The sequence below is a fragment of the Crinia signifera genome, chromosome 6 (assembly GCF_055691185.1).
Source record: "Crinia signifera chromosome 6, ASM5569118v1, whole genome shotgun sequence".
NCBI classification, from domain to species: domain Eukaryota; kingdom Metazoa; phylum Chordata; class Amphibia; order Anura; family Myobatrachidae; genus Crinia; species Crinia signifera.
The window spans coordinates 130,070,193-130,091,152 of record NC_139222.1 but is presented as its reverse complement, the minus strand read 5'-3'; the positions used below and the strand labels follow the sequence as shown (position 1 = coordinate 130,091,152).

Genomic DNA, 20,960 nt, shown 5'->3' with positions numbered 1-20,960 from the left:
AGCGATATCATTTGAAATATCGCTTAGTGTGTATGGGGCTATAGGTATACTTCCTTGAGCTTGTATTTCTTCATTTGGTTTAGGACAGACCTCAAATACTTCAATCTTGAAAATACCCGCCTGAACAGAATTTTCAGGGAACTGGCCATCCCGGATATGATTAATGACAAAATGTTTTCCCCTAGCTGACTTTTTGTGTAAAAAAGGCTGATGGTGTACAAGGTTTTAGGGATCAGTACACCAAGTTAAATTCACAAACTACACCCTTTCACCCTGGTATCCACAACCACTAATACCAGAATAGATGTAGATGGGTTGCTAGAAGAGGAGATCATATTAACACTAGTAGATTGCCCATCAAAGTTAACATTTTTTCCTCCATATTGTCCACCATTAGAAGCGGCGTTTTGCACTCTGGACATTTGACTTCTTTCCTTATGCTGAACCTTAGTGTCCATCTGTCCTTTCTTGATGGGCCCAAAGGAAATTTCTCTACTGTAGTCTGGCTGCAAATTCTATCTAGTTCTAGAACAAATAAGACATGACCTGCAAAGGATAGGACGAGTTGTGTCATCTTAAATTCAGCAACTACTCTTAAGACAACATATAGCATGCCAAACACACTAAGGTTCAAATCCTATTTTTAATAAGCAGTACATATGAAGTGGTTTTCCCCCAAATATTGGGACTATTATATATTGTGTTTGACCCTGTTTTCAGTGGGAAACAGTGTGGAAAGGAAACCAACAAGCAAATGCTAAGCTGCCTGATATTTGCATCTTCGCCAGGGCTATGCACAAAACATGGTCAACTTTTTAGGATAGGCCACTATGCACAATATATGGGTTCTTACTCGGTAGTCATGACTTGACCCACCTTCCAAACCGTAAACAAGTATTGAGAATGTACTCAGGATGTGGTGGAGGAGGGAGGGAGGAAGGGAAGAGAGGAAGAGAGGAAGAGAGGAAGAGAGGAAGAGAGGAAGGGAGGAAGAGAGGAAGGGAGGAAGAGAGGAAGAGAGGAAGGGAGGAAGAGGAAGAGAGGAAGAGGAGGAGGAAGAGGAGGAGGAAGAAGAATAGGAGGAAGAGGAGGAGGAGGAGGAGGAGGAGGAGGAGGAGGAGGAGGAGGAGGAGCCTTATTAGCCACCACCAGCTATTCCAGCATCAGTTTTACAGACAAATGTCCAGGCAGGCTTTTATACCCTAGACTTCTCCCTTTCTCTTCCCCACCCCCACCAGACTGACAGGCAAATGACACTTCAACCTTGCCTTAAAAAATAAGCTGATGACAGCTGCTTAATTTTGATTACTGAATTCCAAAATGAGTAAAACACACTTTAGCCTGGGCTTAATAGATAAGCACCCCTGGTTCCTTTGTAGCACACTGCCACAATACTGTACGTATGCTGCCAACTGTAGCCGCAGTTGAAGATTTAAATGAGAACCAAGACTAATGTTGACCAGATGCTACTCTGTGCTCAGTTTTGAATAGGGAGATGTAGAAGACTATAGATTAGCAGACTTGTAATATATTTCTTAAAGAGTCAAACTTCTATACTCCAGCGGTAAGATCCCCAAAAGACAAACGATAAAGAAACATTTTATAATTTACATGGAATCTGCAAAACTACATTCATTGACCAGGAAAGTTTAGGAATCAATGCACAGCTTGGTATGTGGCATAGGTAGAACTACCATTGGTGCAGTTTCCTGAGAACAAAGGGGCCCACTACTGCCCCTGTCGCCCACTATTTTTTTTCCCGGTCACACACCCTCTGCTTCTCCATGTCACCCAATGCAGTGTTGCATATGGTGAACTTGGGATGATGTGGAGGAGGGGGGCTCAAATTATATTTTTGTACCTGGGCCACAAGTTGCACCACTGGTATGTGGAATATTCATGTAGGTATAAAAATGACAGGTTATTGGCAGATTACAAGTTGCCATTATGCTATAAAATGGGTGTGGGTATGAGCTAAGTACAGATATTTCATGTTTTTCCCTAATTAATACATGTGAAGGTTCACCCTTTGAGTGCCAACGTTGCTGTAAGAGAGCCTCAAATATTTGCTAAAAATGTATAAAAATACAAATACAGCCAAGCCAATTCATTGACGTTTAGTTAAATATTGCACCCAAAAAAAGAACAGACGCTGTGAGCGACGCTGGCATTTTAGGGGATTTAAAATGCAACGTTGGCGCTCAAAGGGTTGATTTCTGTTTTTACATTTATATGCCTCCAATTAAAACTTTTTCATCTTTTTTTCACTGATGACCAACAGTGGATGAAAATGAAAAACTACAACATTAGGCATTTTAAGATGGAACACACACACACACACACACACACACACACACACACACACACACACACACACACACACACACACACACACGGCTTTACAAACATAACTAGACTCACAAGGAAAACTCCTCCCTTAACCGTCGTCTGTACTGCTTCTTCGGTTTCATGGTGTTAAAATATGGTAACTTGATGACATCTGGCCAGACAGCTGGACAAGGACTTCCACAGAGGCGACTGGGAAAGTTACAAAGAAAAATACAGATAAATAAGTTAAATGTGATGATCACGTTACCCTAAATAAATTTTCGTATCAATATGGCCTAAATTTTGTAATCTTAAAATTACTGAGAGCAGATGACTTCCTATAGACCACTAAACAGGGCACAGACTGAATAAAATGTATTAAAACTAAACCTGCTAGGCTGTAAAATGGTCATTTTGCTTAAATAAACATTTCCAGCAAATCATTTGATTATACAGAGGCTATGCATATATCATTCCCAGCAATAAAAACAAAGACAAAAACACAACATACTGTACATACAGTGACAGCTGAATTGAAGAAAAAAAAAAAAGGTGTGGGAAGGGTGTGTTGGGACCCTGACACTCCCCTTAATTACAGGCTCCGGGACCTTTCTTCTTTACAAGTTAAAAAGGGATAGAATAAATGGGAGAATAAGACCCTTGGTAATTTGTACATTAATGGGATTTTTAAGTCATTTCAGCAACTTCAGCAATACTCTATACCAGTGGTTCCCAACCATTTTTATCTCCCGTACCCCTTGATTAGAGTACCCCCATCTCAATTTGAAATATCCACAGTACTTACAAGTGTAGTGGAAGTGAGCAGTATGCGTGTACTAATGCGTGTCCTTATATTAAGGAGTAGTGGAGGAGTAGTATGCAGTCAGGAATCCTCTGTGTCTGGCCGCTGGCTGTATACTGTCATCGGGGTTCCCACTAATGCCTGTAGGAATAATGCCACTGCTTTCTCGACACCTGACACGGGGCAGATGATTGCTGATGTTTGAGGGCAGCGTAGGTAGCTCCTAGTGGATTGCTTGTCAAGGAGACACTAATGACGCTGCAGACAGAACCAAAAGTGACACAACGTGGTTCGTCTCCATGGCAATGGGAGTCTTCTGCCGCCATCAAAAGACTTTTCCTTCTTCCGCCATTACCAATGTTATTTTCAAGTACCCCCAATTGGTCTGCAGAGTAACCCCAGGGGTACTAGTACCCCAGGTTGGGAACCACTGCTCTATACCATGCACCGTTTTTATAGATACCTTCAGCTTAGGCACGCACTGGCTACAAAATTTGTTGGAGTTTCTCCACTAATTCAGGATTCCCCAGTAAAGCTTATGTTAACATTTAAGGGTTATAGACACCTGGTATCAATTTTGTATTAAAATTTGCTGCAGACCCACCATAAAAATGACCAATGATATATCTTACGCCGGAGCTGTTCACTATTGGGGGAGAAATAAGTAACTGCCCTAAGTACAGTTCTCCAGAAGGGCATTTTTGGCACTTGCTGTGGAAATGCCCATGTATTGTCCCCTTCTAGGGTGGTGTAAAATGTACTTAGGTTTCAACAGGTATACCAGTTGACTTGTTAACCACTTTAGTTAGTCTCAGATAAAACATGTTAGAAGTTATGTTATCAATACGTGTATGCTGGCAAAAGTATACATAGCCAGAGAGTGGATGGCTCCTGAGGGGCCAGCTGTAAAGGCCTGGATAACTTATGAACAAAACTGTTTCCCATAAGAAGCACATTTATTTAGCCAAAATTATTTTGCTATCTGACCCAAATGATTGGACTCCCCTTATGCTCTTGGTACTGAAAGAATAGTTATCTTGAAGGTGTCCATCAATATTAATGATAGGTCTGGATGAGTGAGACCTAATGGAGGTATTATAGGCATACTATACTAATGTTACCCACGAGATGCTCTATCACTTTATATAGTCAAAATCGTATGCGGATCGCATAGGTTTTTTACCTTTCGATCCCGTTGAGTGCTCCCGTGAAAGCACAAATCTAAACCCAGATAGACAGGGCAGCAGTGACTATATAGTGCAAATCTAATGCTGATTGTATGAACTGTATGTTAAAAGTACAGAGATAGCAAAGATTGCATAGCACTTAAATCTTAAGTCAAATAGCACGGGAATCTCACAGTGTACGCACCATAAGGTTTCTTTTGTGTATGTTTCTCTATAACTTTAATAAAAATGTTTGCATAAAAAATAAAAAACCCATGACTTTCAGTAGCATCAGAGATGCCAGAAGTAGGCAAGCACAGCAGTGCCTATGGCTTAGCACAGGGCTGGGCAATAGCGACCCTCCAGCTGTTGATGAACTACACATCCCAGGATGCTTTGCATCAGTTTTGCTATGTGGCCATGCTGAAACTGATGCAAGGCATGCTGGGATGTGTAGTTCATCAACAGCTGTAGGGCCGCTATTGCCCAGCCCTGGCTTAGCATCATGACATCTGTCACAGAGTACGGAGCAGGCAACTGTAGAATCAGTGGTATAGGGGGAACTTAGAAGAAAGAAGTCAAAAGAGACGTTAACTACAATGGTTAAAAGAAGGGATGGGATGTGGGTTGGTAAAAAAAAAAAAAAAAGTATGCGTGAAAGCGAGTGCTTTGGGTACAATAGCGTTAATTTGCAATTATGTGTAGAATTCGATAAATTTGCACTAATCGTAGCATGTTTTTTTTTTATACAGTCATTAATTTTTTTACAAATCTAGACACATCAAATAATTTAGATAACACTGTTCGTACTAGGATTGGTCCCAATTTACTACATCTCAAATGTATACTTCTGCTCATCCTGCTCTTAATATACAATAGGTATGGTGAAATGGACAACAGGATTTCGAAACCTCTCCATAAAACAAATACTTAAGGCATATATCTTTCTAAATAAAAACCTAGATCTTATTTCACACCCAAAATTGAAGTATTTAATAGGAGACTCAAACTCCTACAAATGTGGAGAACATGATGCAGATACAAAATTCATTGCTTATTGTAATGTACCCAAGTACAAACTCTCTGGATGGCTCTGGAGAATTACATTACAGGATAGTTAAAAAAATTCTTGAAAATTGATAAAATGTTGGGCCTTTTGGGAAATGTTTAAGAAAGATTACAACTGATTTATCAAAAAGGTAAATCAAATACAATTATTGAATTTGGCATTTGACACCAAGAAAACCATACCTATCCCAGTAACTTGAGTATTCAACTTCTATACCCCAGAATATCACATTTTCTATGGATGTAAATATCTTTAAATAAAGATAAATTGACAAAAACAAAATCTTTGCCGTCTGGCTCCCATATGTGCATGCATACATACATACATACATACATACATAGATCTTAAAAAGACACCTTGAGATATATTTCCATCTCACTGAATGGTACAATCTTGAATCTCTTATTAATGGTCCTCGTTTCGGAGATAATACATATCTTTATTCAAGACTATTTGTTTGTATCATGCTTGATCATTGTGATTGTTGTAATCTTTTGTTTTACTAGATTGCTTATTTTGTTTAAAGGTGTATCAATCCTCATGTATATTTCTTAAGTTTTGAATTTTGTAATGTTAAGGGCCCCATACATCAGCAATTAATTGTGACAATTTTCAGATATGGATAGGATTGCCACAATTAATTTTAGATGTGTGGGCTCCCCCTTTTGGCAATCCCAATCAAAATCGCCAATCGATTGCTTAATCAGGTTATTAAACATGTTTAATAATCTGGTATTATCTGTAGATCTTTTTTATATGTGTGGGCATTCCCAATTCGTCTTCTTCATCTATTTACATTATGAACAACTGAAATGACAATGGATTGGGAGATTTCCAGATATGGAGATGCAATCTTTAGATGGAAAAATCTGCCGATCACTGAAATAAATCTGTAATGTGTGGGCAGTCAGATAGATTGTAAAATCCATTTATCTGGCCAAAAAATCCCTGTATCTGGAAATCCATAAATTGTGATTGCTGATGTATGGGGCCAATTATATTTAAAAAATAGAACTACGCACTGTGGTTGGAAAAACACTGAAGGAAGGTATGACAGCCTTCACCTTTAGTTGAGCGCAGCCACCTTACAAAGGCATGTTTGAGGATGGCCTATACTGCTTGTCAAAGCCATAAGTTAAACAGAGAATCCAAAGGGCTCTGGTCCTGTCCACATAAGTGGAAATAGCTCTGAAAGCATCTACAGAGGAATCCTTTGCGGAAGAGCTGGGAGCATCATACAATGGTACAGCAATATGCTGACTGATGTAGAATTACAAGACAACTTTGGGTATATAGCCCAACTATGTTCGGAGAACAGCCATATATGCATGAAAAATGAGAATGGGTGAAGAGCAAGATAACTTGCTTAGATTGGACACACACTGGGCCAACACAATAGCAAGTAGTTTTCCACATGAGCCAAAGCAAACCTGCAGTGTCCAAAGGCTCAAAAGGAGCAGACTGAAGCATCTGAAAACCCAAGGACAGGTTCATGTAGCCACCGAAGGAACTAATGGCAGCTGGACTTGTAGCTTACCAAGCAAAAATGCCATGGAAAAAGCAAAGTAAGAGTGGAGACCTGTATTTTATAGGTCGAACTCCCGACTTCCAAAAGCCAGAAAGATCTAGGACTGAAAGTCCTGGTCGAACATGAGGCAAAGTAGGATCAGTTTGCCTTCTTTGGTAAAACCAATAAAAATTACTTAAATTAAAAAAAAAAAAAAAAAGTAGGCCTAGTCGAGGGCTTTGAGACAGAAGACCAGAATGAAGTCGCAGAAGATCAGCAACAGAGATTTAGAAAATGGGCATACCACATTTGGGCCAAACCGAAGCCACCAGGATCATCATGCTTTCCCCGGCTTGATCTTGTGAAGAACTCCTAGGATTAACGCAACTGGAAGGAAGACTTACAACAAAAGAAAAAGCCAAAGAACTAGCAAAGCGTCCACTAGAAAAGCACCTGGCATGGAAGCAGTACCTCAGCAGCTGGTGATTATGCCGAGATGCCATCAGATCTATGTCCGGCAGACTCCAGCAATTGACCAGCTACCAGAAGACAGCCAGATGCAAAGTGCACTCCCCAGCATGTACATCTTGGCAGCATAGAAATCCTGCCTCCCAATCCTAAACACCAGCTGATGGTACTTCTCAAGCGGCCACAAATGACTGCTGACTTGACACAGCCTCCCAACCTCAGAGATTTGCATCAGTAGTGAGCAGAAACAAGTCCTGGATCCAAAACGGGTTGCCCTTATCCACAGGAGATGCTGGAGCCACCAGAATAGGGAATGGCGAACCTCAGGCAAGAGGACTATTGTCTGTGCCTTGATGTGTTCCACCAGGCCAAATCTTCCAGTTGTAAATGTCAGCAGTGGAACAGAGCATATACATACATGGATGAATACTCTGAAGGTAAAAAAAAAAAAAAAAAAAATATGAGGGAACCATGGACTGCAAGTCTGAATCTTGTCCGGGAGAACGTTCCATTAAAGGCCAAAATCCAGTAGAGCACCAGAGAACAAAATTTGCAGAGGAGTCGTCAATTGCTTCTCAAACTGTGGGACTACAGAAGTTCCACCATTAACTGGCTGTGGCTCGTCAAAAGTGCTGGAGACTGGGCCAGGAGCAGGTGGTCATACAGCTATGGAAAGAATTCTGAACACCTTTCAGAATGTGTAAATACGCATCATGTCTCTCTAAATATTCCATGAAGTCCCATGTTTCCATAGTCACAATAATGGGTCAAAGGAACTCAGTGTGAAACCTGTATCTGTTCAAAACCTTCAAATTTATGATGGGGCGTAACGAGCTATACAGCTCCTGATCTAGAAATAAGTTAGAGTAAAACCCCATAGCTCTTTATGATAGGATTTCTCTGTCAGAATACTGGCAAACAAATCGCACTGGAAGCAGCTTACGAACAGGTCTGCGCATATCAATGAGAGACTACTACTCTGACTTGTGTGTCCTTCATGACCTCCATCCAAACCATAGAGGAAAAAAAAAAGGAATCCTCTGTGAGGAAAACCCCATGTCATGCGGTAGTCTTGTCAGTTGTTTTGGAAGCAGGGAGCCTTGCAGCCCAGGATGATTACCACAAAGCTTAGTAGCCTTTTGGAAGAGGCATCCTGGAACTGAAACTATGCTTGCCCTCTGGCCTTTCCTTGCAGGCAAAAGGAATATAAAAAGTAGATGTTCAAGTCCTAATGCTTCAATGTGCCAGGAAAAGAGAATCCTCATGTACTGTGTAAGTTTCTACCACTGAGGAGACAGACACACTAACGTCATTGGTCAAAGGAAAAGTCTGAATCAGATTCCTCAGCAGCTAAGGGAGAAAAAGTTTGCCTGCCTATATCAGGATGCCTTCTCCGTACTTCATAGCTGTGATAACCCCACTAAAAGGTCCATACACACTGGGCGATTTTGCCCAGCATGTATGGACAGCGAAGATCATTGTCATCGATGGGGGGTGAAAGCCACTCAGCGCATACACACTGAACAGCTTTCCCTCTGCCCGGCGTTGTCAGCACAGGGTGAATAGCTTTGATAGCGCAGCGCTATGCAAAGCTTTCAAAGGAAGAGAAGCTTGGCCATCGGTAGTTAAGCTACCCCCATGGGTTCAATAAAAATATGATCAGTACAAAAAGGACAGTCCTCTACTGGTCACAGTGGGACAGATGTATTAAGCCTGGCAAATACATAAACTGGAGTTAAAGTGGAAGGCGATAAAACACCAGCGTCAACTCCTTGCACTTAACATCTTGATTTTGACTAAGCCAACTCACTTAGTCAAAATCTCCCATCCCGAGCCTGTGTGTACACCCCTTTGCCACCTTAAGAATAACGGTAAAGTGCACACAAATTATTAATTTCAACATTTTTGGCTCCTGTTTGCACTGGTTTCTGGCTTAAATGTACCCAACCCTTTATTACAGTGTGCTTCCACTCATTTACTAGCATATACTTATATTTACATAGAACAAAATAGCTTTTTTTCATGCCAGATAGTGATCTGACCTTTACATACTGTACAACAGTTTGACACCTCTCACTGGTAGGAGAATAGCTATGGCTTTTAGCATATGAAAATTATGAACTAACACGATCTTCAAAATGTACACAAGTGCTTTTATTTTAAGGATGGGCACAGAGACCTAAATGGTGGTAATAAAACAAGCCTTCATTGAAAGTTCAGGCACACATCTCAGTGTAACTGTTGCAATCACATCAGTTAAGAAATCAGGAAACATCTGTAATGTACACTGCAAAGACAAAAAATTACCTGATCAGTTCTAGCTGAGCCAGCTCCTGATTAGCCTGGAATATCGGCTTCTTTGTGAACAGTTCACCCAAGATGCAGCTTAGAAGAAACAAAAGATAATTGGATCAAAAGGTGATAACTATTTCTTTAGCACTAGCCAAGTCTTTCAATGGACAAACGAGACAAAATGTGGAACTACAGCAATCTTTGACAATACCCAGACAGCTACATCTTACCCACAACTCCACACATCTATGGCGGGGGTATATCGTTCCTCTCCTAGAAGCAGCTCGGGAGGTCGATACCATAGTGTTATCACTTTATTTGTGTATGGGCGACTGGAAAGAAAAGCAGACATTAGCCTGAGCAAAGCCTGTACGTTCCACAATAGAATATAAATCATATTGTAACAATACTATCGCAAAATATGACAGATAATTGTATAATGTAACGGATAAAGCAGAGCACTTGGCTCAAGCAGTTAAATCAGTGACTTAACCAACCACACCATAGTTGAAAAGTCAAATGGGAGTCCTACCCTAGGCAGACATTTCCACTTTCTGGAGCAAATGTCAAAATAAGTGAAGGCAAATGTTAAAGGTGATGGTTAAATATTGCAGACACTTGCCTTAACTATATGAATACATGGAAATGCTTTTTATAAAAACGATAGCCAAGTCTTACCTTTCTTCAGAGTTGTATAACCGTGCAAGACCAAAATCTGCTAGCTTGATCTGCCCACTGCAATGAGCATAATACATTTTTTTTAGTGAATTCCCCCAATGGCCAAGAATTAAAAAAAAAAAAAAAATCTAACTCTGTTTTGTTACCTATTATTAAGTAAGATGTTGGAGCACTTTATGTCTCTGTGCAGGAAATTCTTCTTGTGACAGTAGTCAAGTCCTTCCATCAGTTGTTTCATAAAGGACTTTATATGGTCTTCTGAAAACTGCACCAAACCAGACTCTAGCAGCCCCATCAGGTCATGGTCCATGTATTCAAATACCAAGTAAAAGGCACCTCAGGTACAAGAATAAGTATTGTTACAAATCAACTGATTAATAGACACACAATGCCTAGGACTTAAGTGTAGTCACTGCACTTTGCGCTCACCTTTGTCTTTCTTGAAGTCCAGGGCGTCCTGCTTGTCAGTGACAATCTCTTTCATGTTGACGACACTACGGTGTATGAGTTGCCGAAGAATCTTTATCTCTCTGATTGCAGTGATTGGGAATCCCTCTTTCTCATTATCTAGACGCACTTTCTTTAAGGCCACAAGTTCTCCTAACAGTAACATTACATTGAGTGTTAGACTCTAGGTAACAGTGGCATTCAAATATGCAGCCAGAAGATTAAACACAAATGAATTAATTTCTTAAGAGTTTCTTATATAGCACAGCATATTTTGTGGTTAAAAAAACACAGCTATTTAACACTAAAAGAACAGAACTAAACAATAACAGTAAGGAAGGCCCTGCTCACAAACATAGAATCTACAAGGAAATAGACATTGACACACAAGGATAGGTGCTTCCTATTGCATAATGGTCCTGCCAAATTACAAATGATCCTAATGTTCTGTATATTACGACCCAAGGAGCACGTAAATGTGAAGAAAAACATTTCAAGGTGTTGTGTGGATGGTAGAGAAGTTATGCAATTGGGTAGCCAAATTATGAAGGTTGTTTTGGAAGCTGATCAGCTTGGCTAAGGAGGGGAGTTGTCAGGGAACACTCACCGTAACTAGAAAAGAATATTGTTGTGTAAGGGAGGGCATTCTATAGAGGCAAAAATCCTTAGTCCTGTGTCAACATAAATATGGAGAGGCCTCAACATCTAAAAGAGGCCTCCACCAATGAGTAAGGTACAAATAAAGAAGGGACCACAATCTCCTGGTTGATGTGAATCTTAAAAACAACCTTAGTAATTGTGTCAGAAGAACAGTTAAGAAACAGAGAAACAAAACAATGCGCTTAAGTCTGACACTTTCCAGGACGCTGTGATTGCAAGAAGGGAGTGTTTTCCACATAAGAAAAGGAATGACCCAGAGCTCTATGAATCAAGAGAAGTTCCATGGAGCCAACAGAAACAGAGGTTGCAGGTGGAAGTCACACTCAAGGAAAGTCCGTATATCAGGCAACAGTGCAATCCGCCTGTGGAAAAGAACACAAAAAGCTGAAGCCTGTACCTTTAACAAAGAAAGATAGAGCCCCAAATACAAAACCTAATGATCGAACTCACAAGAGCTGGCTGGGGTTGAATCCTGTAGCCGAACACAAATCAGTCCTCTAAACCATTGATAATACTGGCAGAACGAGGATTTCAAGCATTATGGAGGTCTCAAAAACTAACCCATCAAAGTGAGTTAGTCAGATCTGGATGGCAGCATAAACATGGAGATCCTGCTGTAAAGGAAGAAGCAGGGGAGCATCGATGGAGGTCCCTAGAAGATCTGCAAGCCAAGCTCTGCACAACCAAACCAAAGCCACAAGGATCAAGGTGCCTCTCCAGCGTCACCTTGCATAATCATTGCGATTGAAGGAAAAAAGTATGAGTGGGAAGGTCCACCAACCCGCAGTCACCGCTCCCACCCTCAAAGACTTGCATCGGTCATAAAAAAGACTCATGGATCCACAACAGGGAGTGATTGACATCAGTTTTGAAGAATAACAAGGTTTCATTTGTGTGGGCAACGCATAGCAAAACAGAAGTGATATTCATGTTGAAAGGCAATGAGCACTAATGAAGAAATCCTAAGCAGCAAAGGGACTAAAAAGCACAGTTTGAAATCTTTTATTACCCCATGGCCAGCAACTTCTGCTGGAGTCTAAATATAGCCAATCTGAATACGCTGCTCTCCCAGCCGTTAATTCAGCAGCGCCTTCTTTAGGTATAATACACAAGTTAAGTATTTGTTCATCCCTCATAGGTGAATTGATACCCTTGATAATGGTCCTTGCTTCTTACCCAAGTTCTGCCATTCTTTGGACATTAACTCATTCATCATTTAATGAATAGGAATGTCTCTACCTTCTTAGGACCTATATTCAAATAAAAATGTCTCGACTTTAACAGATCCACCGGATGTTTATAATTAATGGTTTACAAATGTTTTCAACATACTTTCTACCATAATGATATTAAACGTCATGGCATCTTTCTTTTTTCACATCCAAAAACTGGAAATTTCTATTCACCAGAAAAAACAGCATTCATCGTTAAAATCAGCCGGAGATCTTGGACCTCTAATAACCCTGCAGCTCCAAATACAATAGTTGTTCTTCAGAGTCATCACAGAAATACTTATCCTGGGATCCAGAGAATATTTGATCAGAAACTACACAATCAGAGAAGGGAGATGGCCTTTTCTTTGGTGCTGCATGTATACTAATGCTGGGTACACACCTAAAGATTTCTGTCCAATCTGTCGGGTGGGAACAAAAATCTGGCATGTATTGAAGAAAATGACAATTGATCATTTGCTCCCAAATGCTGAAAACAGACAATGACCCTGCAGACAATTTGGTTAAATATGTGATCGCACAATTTTTCATTGCATGCCATACACCCGATGCACTGCGATGCAAATTTAGCCCGCTATGCGATGAAAAATTGTATAAGCACCCTAATGGGTGGCTTACAATATTAATTGCACCCCCACGCCACCCCCCAGTATAAACGTGGAACCGAAGCGTGGCTCGCGCAGCGAGCCCACGAAGGGCGGCGGTAAGCGTCCTACGACCTTTTCATACCCCCACTATCCATGTCGGCATGGAGTTGACTCTTTAAAGTGTGGCGAGCGCAGCGAGCCCGAAGCGTGGCGAGTCCCGCGTATACCTGTGAAGTTATGCACGCCCGCTCGCCACGCTTCGGGCTCGGTGGCTCGCCACACTTTATAAAATCAACCACGCCGACGTGGATAGTGGGGGTATGAAAAGGTGGTTGTGAGCCATTTCATTGAAATTTTGGTTCATAGAAAAATGTGATAGTCAAAACTGTATTATACAAGGGGATTTGCCCTCCATCTCTCCTTTTTGTCATTTCATAAACTTTCTACCATGAAAACAATGAATTGAGGAGACTCATCGTGACATATCACCTGAACAGGGGAGTAGCTTCTTTTTGTCATAAGCGCCCATTTTCTTATAATTGAGATCTCTTTCCTACTTTTCGATGTTACAAGGTACTAGGTCATGGGTCCTCAAATTGCGGCCCTCCAGATGTTGTGAAACTACAATTCCCGGCATGCCTTGCCACAGTTTTAACACTCCCTTATAGGAAAACTGTGGCAAGGCATGCTGGGATTTGTAGTTTCACCACATCTGGAGGGCCGCAGTTTGAGGACCCATGTACTAGTTGGTAACCTTATCTCAGTTTGATTATAGGCAGCTATCAACACGCAGACAGATATACACTCCATTTTTCTACTTAGCAATTTGGTTAAATCCATTTGATCTAACAGATTTGTACAAATAATGTTTGTCCATATTCCAGCATTTGGGAGCAAATGAAATCATATGCTTTCATTCATTAACAGATTTTTGTTGCCACCAGACAGATTGGACAGATAAATCTGTAGGTGTGTACCCAGCATAGGATAACAAAAATAGTCCATCACTAACCAGCTAAACACAATATCGCCTAGTGTGTAAAGCTCCATGTTGTTAAAGCGCTCTCCCACGTGTCATTACTCTCCCTCATTCGGATGAGGGAGTCCTCTAACGACGGTCATGCTGCAACAACATAACAGCTCTCCGCACCATCGTGGCTTAGTCCTCTTGCCGTCCGCAAATCCTTGAAGCAGCTCCAGTGCAGTTTTTTGGCAGCTACAGCCGAATAAGCAGGCGGGCAGGACTCTGAAAAGGCCACACTCCCAAAGAGGTACCACTTGCAGGAACCTAGACAGGCCACACTTCCTTCTCCCCCCCCAGGGAGCCACTCCATTCAGCTCCTATGCCGTCATAGAGGTAAGCCCTAACAGGAAAGAAATAGAACACTCCCTACATAGCCAAACTAGTTTAGGAGACAAGAGAAAAGGAGGAAGGGGAAGAGTGAAATCATATACCACCAGGTGATCAGTTCCGAGAAAAACATCCTGTCTAAACTAGAGAGGGAGAATATTCCAGTGGCTGCCATGGGGATTGAAGAATAAATTTAAATAATGAAAATAAACCTAAAACAGCTTTATATAAAGTGTCTGAAATTGCCAGACCTGAGATCAGTATCCAGCTCCAATGGACAATAATAATAATAATAATAGTGCCTGGCAGCCAAAGGGTATAGGAGAGGAAGAATATGAGCTTTGGATGGTAAGTATGAAGAACCACCACACACTACTGGGGTGTATTTAAGTCAGGGATGGGGAACCTTCGTCCCTCCAGCTGTTGTTAAATTACACATCCCAGCATGCCCTGCTACAGTTTTGCTATTTGGCCATACTAAAATGGTTGCAGGGCATGCTGGGAGGTGTAATTCAACAACATCAGCTGAAGGTTCCCCATCACTACACAGTATAGTAGGTATTTTCTGTTCTCACCTCCATAGATTGTGAACAGAACATGCCTTCTAAAATTAATGTGTGGGAGCCACCGGGATCCATTACAGAAGCTTCCGTGGAAAATGCACTCTGTTCTTGTACTTAAGCGTTGAAGTTTCAACCATGAATGAAACCAAACAGATTTCTTACCAAATTACTTTTCTTAACTCAAGAGTTACATTAACCAATCTGTTGATTTTCACTTACTGTACTCGAAAAACAACACCTAAAACATTGTTGTTATGTAGTACTGCAGACATTTTTTTTCTATTAAACATAAAGGGTCTATAACAAATATAATCTTATTACACATGCCAGTCTAGGTAGCACAAGCAATGTAAGGTTAATGTGGAAATGCTACAACATGTATATTTTTCATACCTGTATCCTTGTCCTTGGCTTTGTACACCTGACCATAGGTTCCTTCACCAATGATACCAATAATATCAAATTTGTCCACACAGCGTTTACCCCAGTCAATTTCTTTTTGTTTCCTTTCACCATAACGAGGACAGCATATTCTGAGAAACCAAATGAGCACCATGAAAAACACATTTGCGCTGGAAAAGTTCTCTCTAATCCATGGTTAAATTATTAGTGAATTGCAGCTAAAAATCAGTATTTACTACTTAAGGACATGCAACTGAAACCAATAAAAGTTGAGATTGTTTTTAATTGCAATAAATGTCAGAGTAAATCAATTGATGTCTCAACGTGGCGCACGTGCTGCGGTTGCCAATTAATATTTGCTGCCAATCAGCAGATCTAATTTAACATTTCAATCTGAAAAAACTGCAGTTCAAAGAGAATAGCTATGTTCTACTTCAAACTACAAGTATCAAACAATATTACCTGAAAGAAAAGTACAAACTTACTTTGGTCTTTTTCTTGCAGGTTGTGGAGCATTTACCATTTTGGGGTCTGGCGATTCAGGAGGAGAAGGATTTCCCCCTGGCAGTTCAGGTGGCAAAGGGAGATCTGTTAGAAGATGCCGGGGTCTGTGTTCCTTATTCCTTTTGACTGGCTTGGGAGGGATAATCTCCATGGGACTGTGAATGAGAATTTCATTAAAAAAAAAAAAAGATCAATATTACATTATTTGTTAACAGTTTTTTATATAGTGCAGCAAATTTGCGCATTGCAAATCAAAAACCTTGATAGGGGTATGAAAAGGTCGGAGGACGCGTACCGCCGCCCCTCGCGGGCTCGCCACGCTTCGGGTTCACGTTGATCACGTGGTGGCGTAAACTACTTTTGGGGGGACATTTCAATGTTCAGGGGTGTTTTTGGCCCATTTACCATTGTTCCTATGATAATTTGGGTAAATTGAGCCATTTCACATTGTTTCCTATGGGAAATCGTGGTCATCGCGGGTAAATTGAGGCATTTAACATTGTTCTCTATGGGGAAATCGCGGGCGATTTTACCCCCCGATGACCGCGATTATGATAGTTGTGGCCGTGCTAGGAAACAAGTACCGGGTAAATTATTTACACTAAGATGAAGTGAGATTTTGATCAGGAAATGATTGCTGGTGCCAGACGGCATGGGTAACTGCTGATATCAGATTTTCAATCTCTATAGTTTACAAATGGTGGCATGCAAAATTGAAAACTGAGTAAAAGGTGCATGCACTAAGCATTTTTGTCCATGCACGATATATAATAATAATAATCATCCTGTGATTTTTACAGTGGTGTCCACTTTCTATAGTAGGAGACTATGGAAAGTAGTTTGCTCGCCTTGTAATACAGGGGACGTACATTAGCGCTCCCCACCCGTCTATACACATTAGGTGATTTTAAGAGCAAATTAGCTCAAAACAGGGAAAAGGGGAGCTACAGTACTTTGAGCTCAAAATCGCATAGTGTGTATGGCCTTAACAATATGATGAACAAAAATGCATTGTTAATGGAAGAGGTCACAGAATACTGGCCAAACTGGTTCAAGCTGGCAGGAAGGCAACAGTAATGCAAACAAATCATTACAACAGTGGCAGGTAGAAGAACATGTCAAATGTTGTAGTGGTTGGGCCATGATAGACAATTTGAGGCTCTACCACACATGTCTTCAACCTGTGGCCCTCCAGATGTTGTAGAACTACTTGTCCCAGCACGCCCTGACAGTTTTGGCATGCTCTCATAGGAAAACATGTGCAATGCATGTTGGAACATGTAGTTTCACAACATCTGGAGGGCCACAGGTTGAAGACCCATGCTCTACCACATTCAGATACAAACAGTAAACAGAGATTGCAGTACAGTAGGAATGTCTGGAAAGTTGAAGATCATAAAAATGATGCGACAATCCATCCTGTCTTGTGTTGACAGATCTGGCTGAGGCAATGGTGTTTTGAATGTTTCTTGGCATTCATTGGGCCCCTTTATACAAACTGAGCCACAGCCTGCTGGAGTGTTATTGTTTTTTCTCAAGAAGGTTGGAATGATTAACTGCAAACAGTTATTGCTTCCCAAAAAATACAGCTTTACTCAACTAACATTTCACAAAATACTGAACACAAAGCAATGAAGAATACTGCACATGGAAATTGAACAGGAGAGAAAAGGAAATTCATTCAAGAATATCACCTGTCATTTTGGCAGATGTGTGTGCAACAGGGCATTGCAACGGTACAATGGGGGGTATTCAATGCTGTGAGCAAGCGGTGACAGCGAGCAGAGCTTCCTGCTTACTGTCACCACTCACCCTGTCAGTATTCAACGCAGCACCCCCCCCCCACCCCCCCTCATATGCCAATTCCCCCTCGCTCCATTTTTTGAGTGAGGGGGAATCAGCGTATGCGGCTCCTGAACCAGCGAGACTCGTGGCTAAATACAGCGAGTTTTCTGCATTAGCCGTGGGTCTCGCTGTTTTGGGGAATTCTCGCCATCCTGTGAAAGAGAGGATTTCCCCAGAACATTGAATAGAGCGAGCGGCCGGCGTGGGGGTTAAACCGCGAGGATCGCTGGTTTTCTGCAATCCTCGCTGTTTAACCCCCTCGCCGGCCGCTTTGAATACCTGCCATTGTTTACAAATGAAGTCTCCAAAAATAGTGCCTGATATAATTTATCAAGGACAATTTGATATATTACCCGTTGCTCCTAGTAAAGCTTTGCAATTACAAGTACCATTTAATTGTAGCAGATTACACAAATTATACTTTTTTAATTACAACTTCTTATTTTTTAATTTTTTCTAAAACAAGCAATCAACAGAATAAAGATGTTTACACACACATTGATTTGCTTTCGATTCGCTTTCCATTTGCCACATCCACCCCCTTTCGATTTGGCCTTTGCTTTCCATTCGATTTCACATTCGATCTGCACTTTTGCATCAGATATCGATTTCGATGTGCTTTCAAAGCACAGTGTATACATTCGATTTACCGGATCGAATTAGAAATTTTCTTTCCACAACAATCTATTTTTTTTTCGATATAGAAAAACCAGGAGGGCGCATCAAATGGAATGCGGATCAAAAGTGTTAAAATGTCTTAAAAACCGCTTGGTTGCCATTGGATTTTGCTTCTGTAAGCAAAAGCAAATTGAAAACTTGCCAAAATCAAAGCGTGTGCACATCCCTTTAGATTCAGTAAAGATTTCAATCTCATTCATTGAATCTGTGATGGCAATATGGCAATCTGGAGTAAAATGGTTTCCAAGCATATCCATGTTTAAACAGCCTCTATGCTGTAAAAATAACACTGTTTAAACTAGAGATGTGCAGGCTCTGATTTACTCTGACTTCAAAGCAGGATCTTATTGGCTATCCCAAATCACATGACAGTTGTTAACAGTTAATAGCCAATAAGATCCTGCTTTGAAATCAGAGTAAATCAGAGCTGCACATCTCTAGTTTAAACATCCTAATTCTGACATTTATCACAAAAGTGTTAGGTGTCCCACTTGGGTAAAATATTTGCAATGACATTTAACACCAAACAATGGAAAGCTCTGCTTAATTTTAAGAATGTTAATCCATGAAATGTTCTTTTACACAGCACCTTTAAAATGCTAATTCCATATAGCCAATAATTTGAAACTCAAGTTCAAATATAGGGTACTTATTAGCAGGGCGCTCGGCTAAGCTGACAACTTACCTTAGCCTACGTTGTCAGCATAGCCTTGCCGGGCGCCTTGCTAATGTGTGTATTGCAGTGGTTTATACTTACCCTCAACGATGTCCCCAGCGTCAGTGTTCCCCTCCTCCGGCACTCGCCTCGTGTCCCCGGCACCAGCGTTCCTCCTCCATTACATTCCCCGGCGGCTGTATGTACGTAATTCAGCATACTGCCACTGGGGGAGCATCACATTGTTCCCCTGCTCCCCCAGCGGCACTACGCTAATTGTGTACATTGCTGCCGCCGGGGAGTGTCATGGCGGCCAGCGGGAACACGGAGGAACGCGGGCACCGGGGACACGAGGCAAGTGCTGGATGAGGGGGAATGCTGGCGCCAGGGACAATGTTGAGGGCAAGTATAAACCACTGCACTACACACATAACACACTCATATCCCCACTATCCATGTCGTACCCCCAGTGTCTACGTGGGCATGGAGTTAATTTTATAAAGTGTGGCAAGCGCAGTGAGCCCAAAGCGTGGAGAGAGCAGCGACCCCCCGCGAGGGGATTCATATCCGCGTCCGCTTGCCACGCTTCAGGCTTGGTGGCTCGCTGCGCTCGCCACACTTTTTAAAATTAACTCCACGCCCATGTGGACACTGGGGGTATGACGTGGATAGTGGGGATATGAACCATTGTGTATTAGCACAGTTTCTGAACAAGTTACGTAACTTACGTAGTTTACGTAGCCAGCATAGTGGTGTATTAGTATTCTCAATACACCACTACGCAAACTACTTAATGGGCGCCCTGCTAATACATAAGTACCAATATTGTGATATTAAATTTAGGGGTGTGGATTATTAGGGGTGTGGATCGACAGTCATTAGGGCGACACAAGTCTAGGTCGACAGTCAAAAAGTCAACATGGGGTTTTTAAAATTTTGGCCCGAATGTCGACACAGTCGACATGGACACTGAAACGTAGCACCGCGTCCCCCGGAATGGCTCGCTGTGCTCACCATGCTTCGGCCACACTATTTTATTCTCCCACCACACCCTAGTGTTTTTTGAGATTTCAGAGGAGAAAGAGGGGGGAGGTATATCTTTTTCTACATCAGTTACTCCCTCATTTGGCGTCAATACCTCCTCCTTGTCAGGCATGAAATACCGCCTGTCAGCAAATCTGCTCAAAAAATTATGAAAAACCCCATATCAACCTTTTGACTGTTGACCTGACCAATTTCAACCTAATTAATGACCCTGTCAACCTAACCCATGTAGACCAACATACTTGTGAACCAATGACCGTATCCCATATTTAGTCAAATGTAACAAACAGTACATGTCGGCTATCCCTTCTCCAAAATGCTCGGGACCAGAAGCATTTAGGATAATGGATTATTCTAGATTTCAGAATAGTTTTATAATTCATTAAGGTACCTTGAGAACAGGACCCATGTGTGAACACAAAATACATTTATGTTGTATAAACACATCAAACAAATATATTTTATTTGTGCATAAAACAAGGTTTCAAAACATGAAACAAAGTTTGTGTACTATCTCAGGCACTGAATTTGAATGCCAAGCAATCATTTTCTTGCACATATTTAGAGCTAGTTACATATCTCCCCAGTAGTGCTTTTAGCAAACTATGGTTTGCAGAATAACTTGGATAACCGATATCTGGATAAGGAATACTCAACCTGTACTTTCATACATGAAATATGC

At 41.3% G+C, this 20,960-nt stretch overlaps 1 protein-coding gene across 5 annotated transcripts in view; it reads right to left on the bottom strand.

The window, feature by feature from the left end:
- The window catches only part of CDK12 (cyclin dependent kinase 12), a 108,232-nt gene that overhangs the window by 73,973 nt on the left and 13,299 nt on the right, over nucleotides 1-20,960 (bottom strand). For all 5 annotated transcript variants that reach the window (XR_014444473.1, XR_014444474.1, XR_014444475.1 and 2 more), the window contains exons 3-10: nucleotides 16,038-16,211; nucleotides 15,544-15,683; nucleotides 10,740-10,910; nucleotides 10,457-10,646; nucleotides 10,311-10,367; nucleotides 9,863-9,964; nucleotides 9,648-9,725; nucleotides 2,422-2,538 (exon numbers count right to left, since the gene is read on the bottom strand). Coding sequence is in view for 1 of the 5 variants with exons in the window: in XM_083147185.1 (XP_083003311.1) it covers nucleotides 2,422-2,538; nucleotides 9,648-9,725; nucleotides 9,863-9,964; nucleotides 10,311-10,367; nucleotides 10,457-10,646; nucleotides 10,740-10,910; nucleotides 15,544-15,683; nucleotides 16,038-16,211 (1,029 nt within the window). In the remaining 4 variants the exon portion in view is untranslated. The remainder of the gene's footprint in view (nucleotides 1-2,421; nucleotides 2,539-9,647; nucleotides 9,726-9,862; nucleotides 9,965-10,310; nucleotides 10,368-10,456; nucleotides 10,647-10,739; nucleotides 10,911-15,543; nucleotides 15,684-16,037; nucleotides 16,212-20,960) is intronic.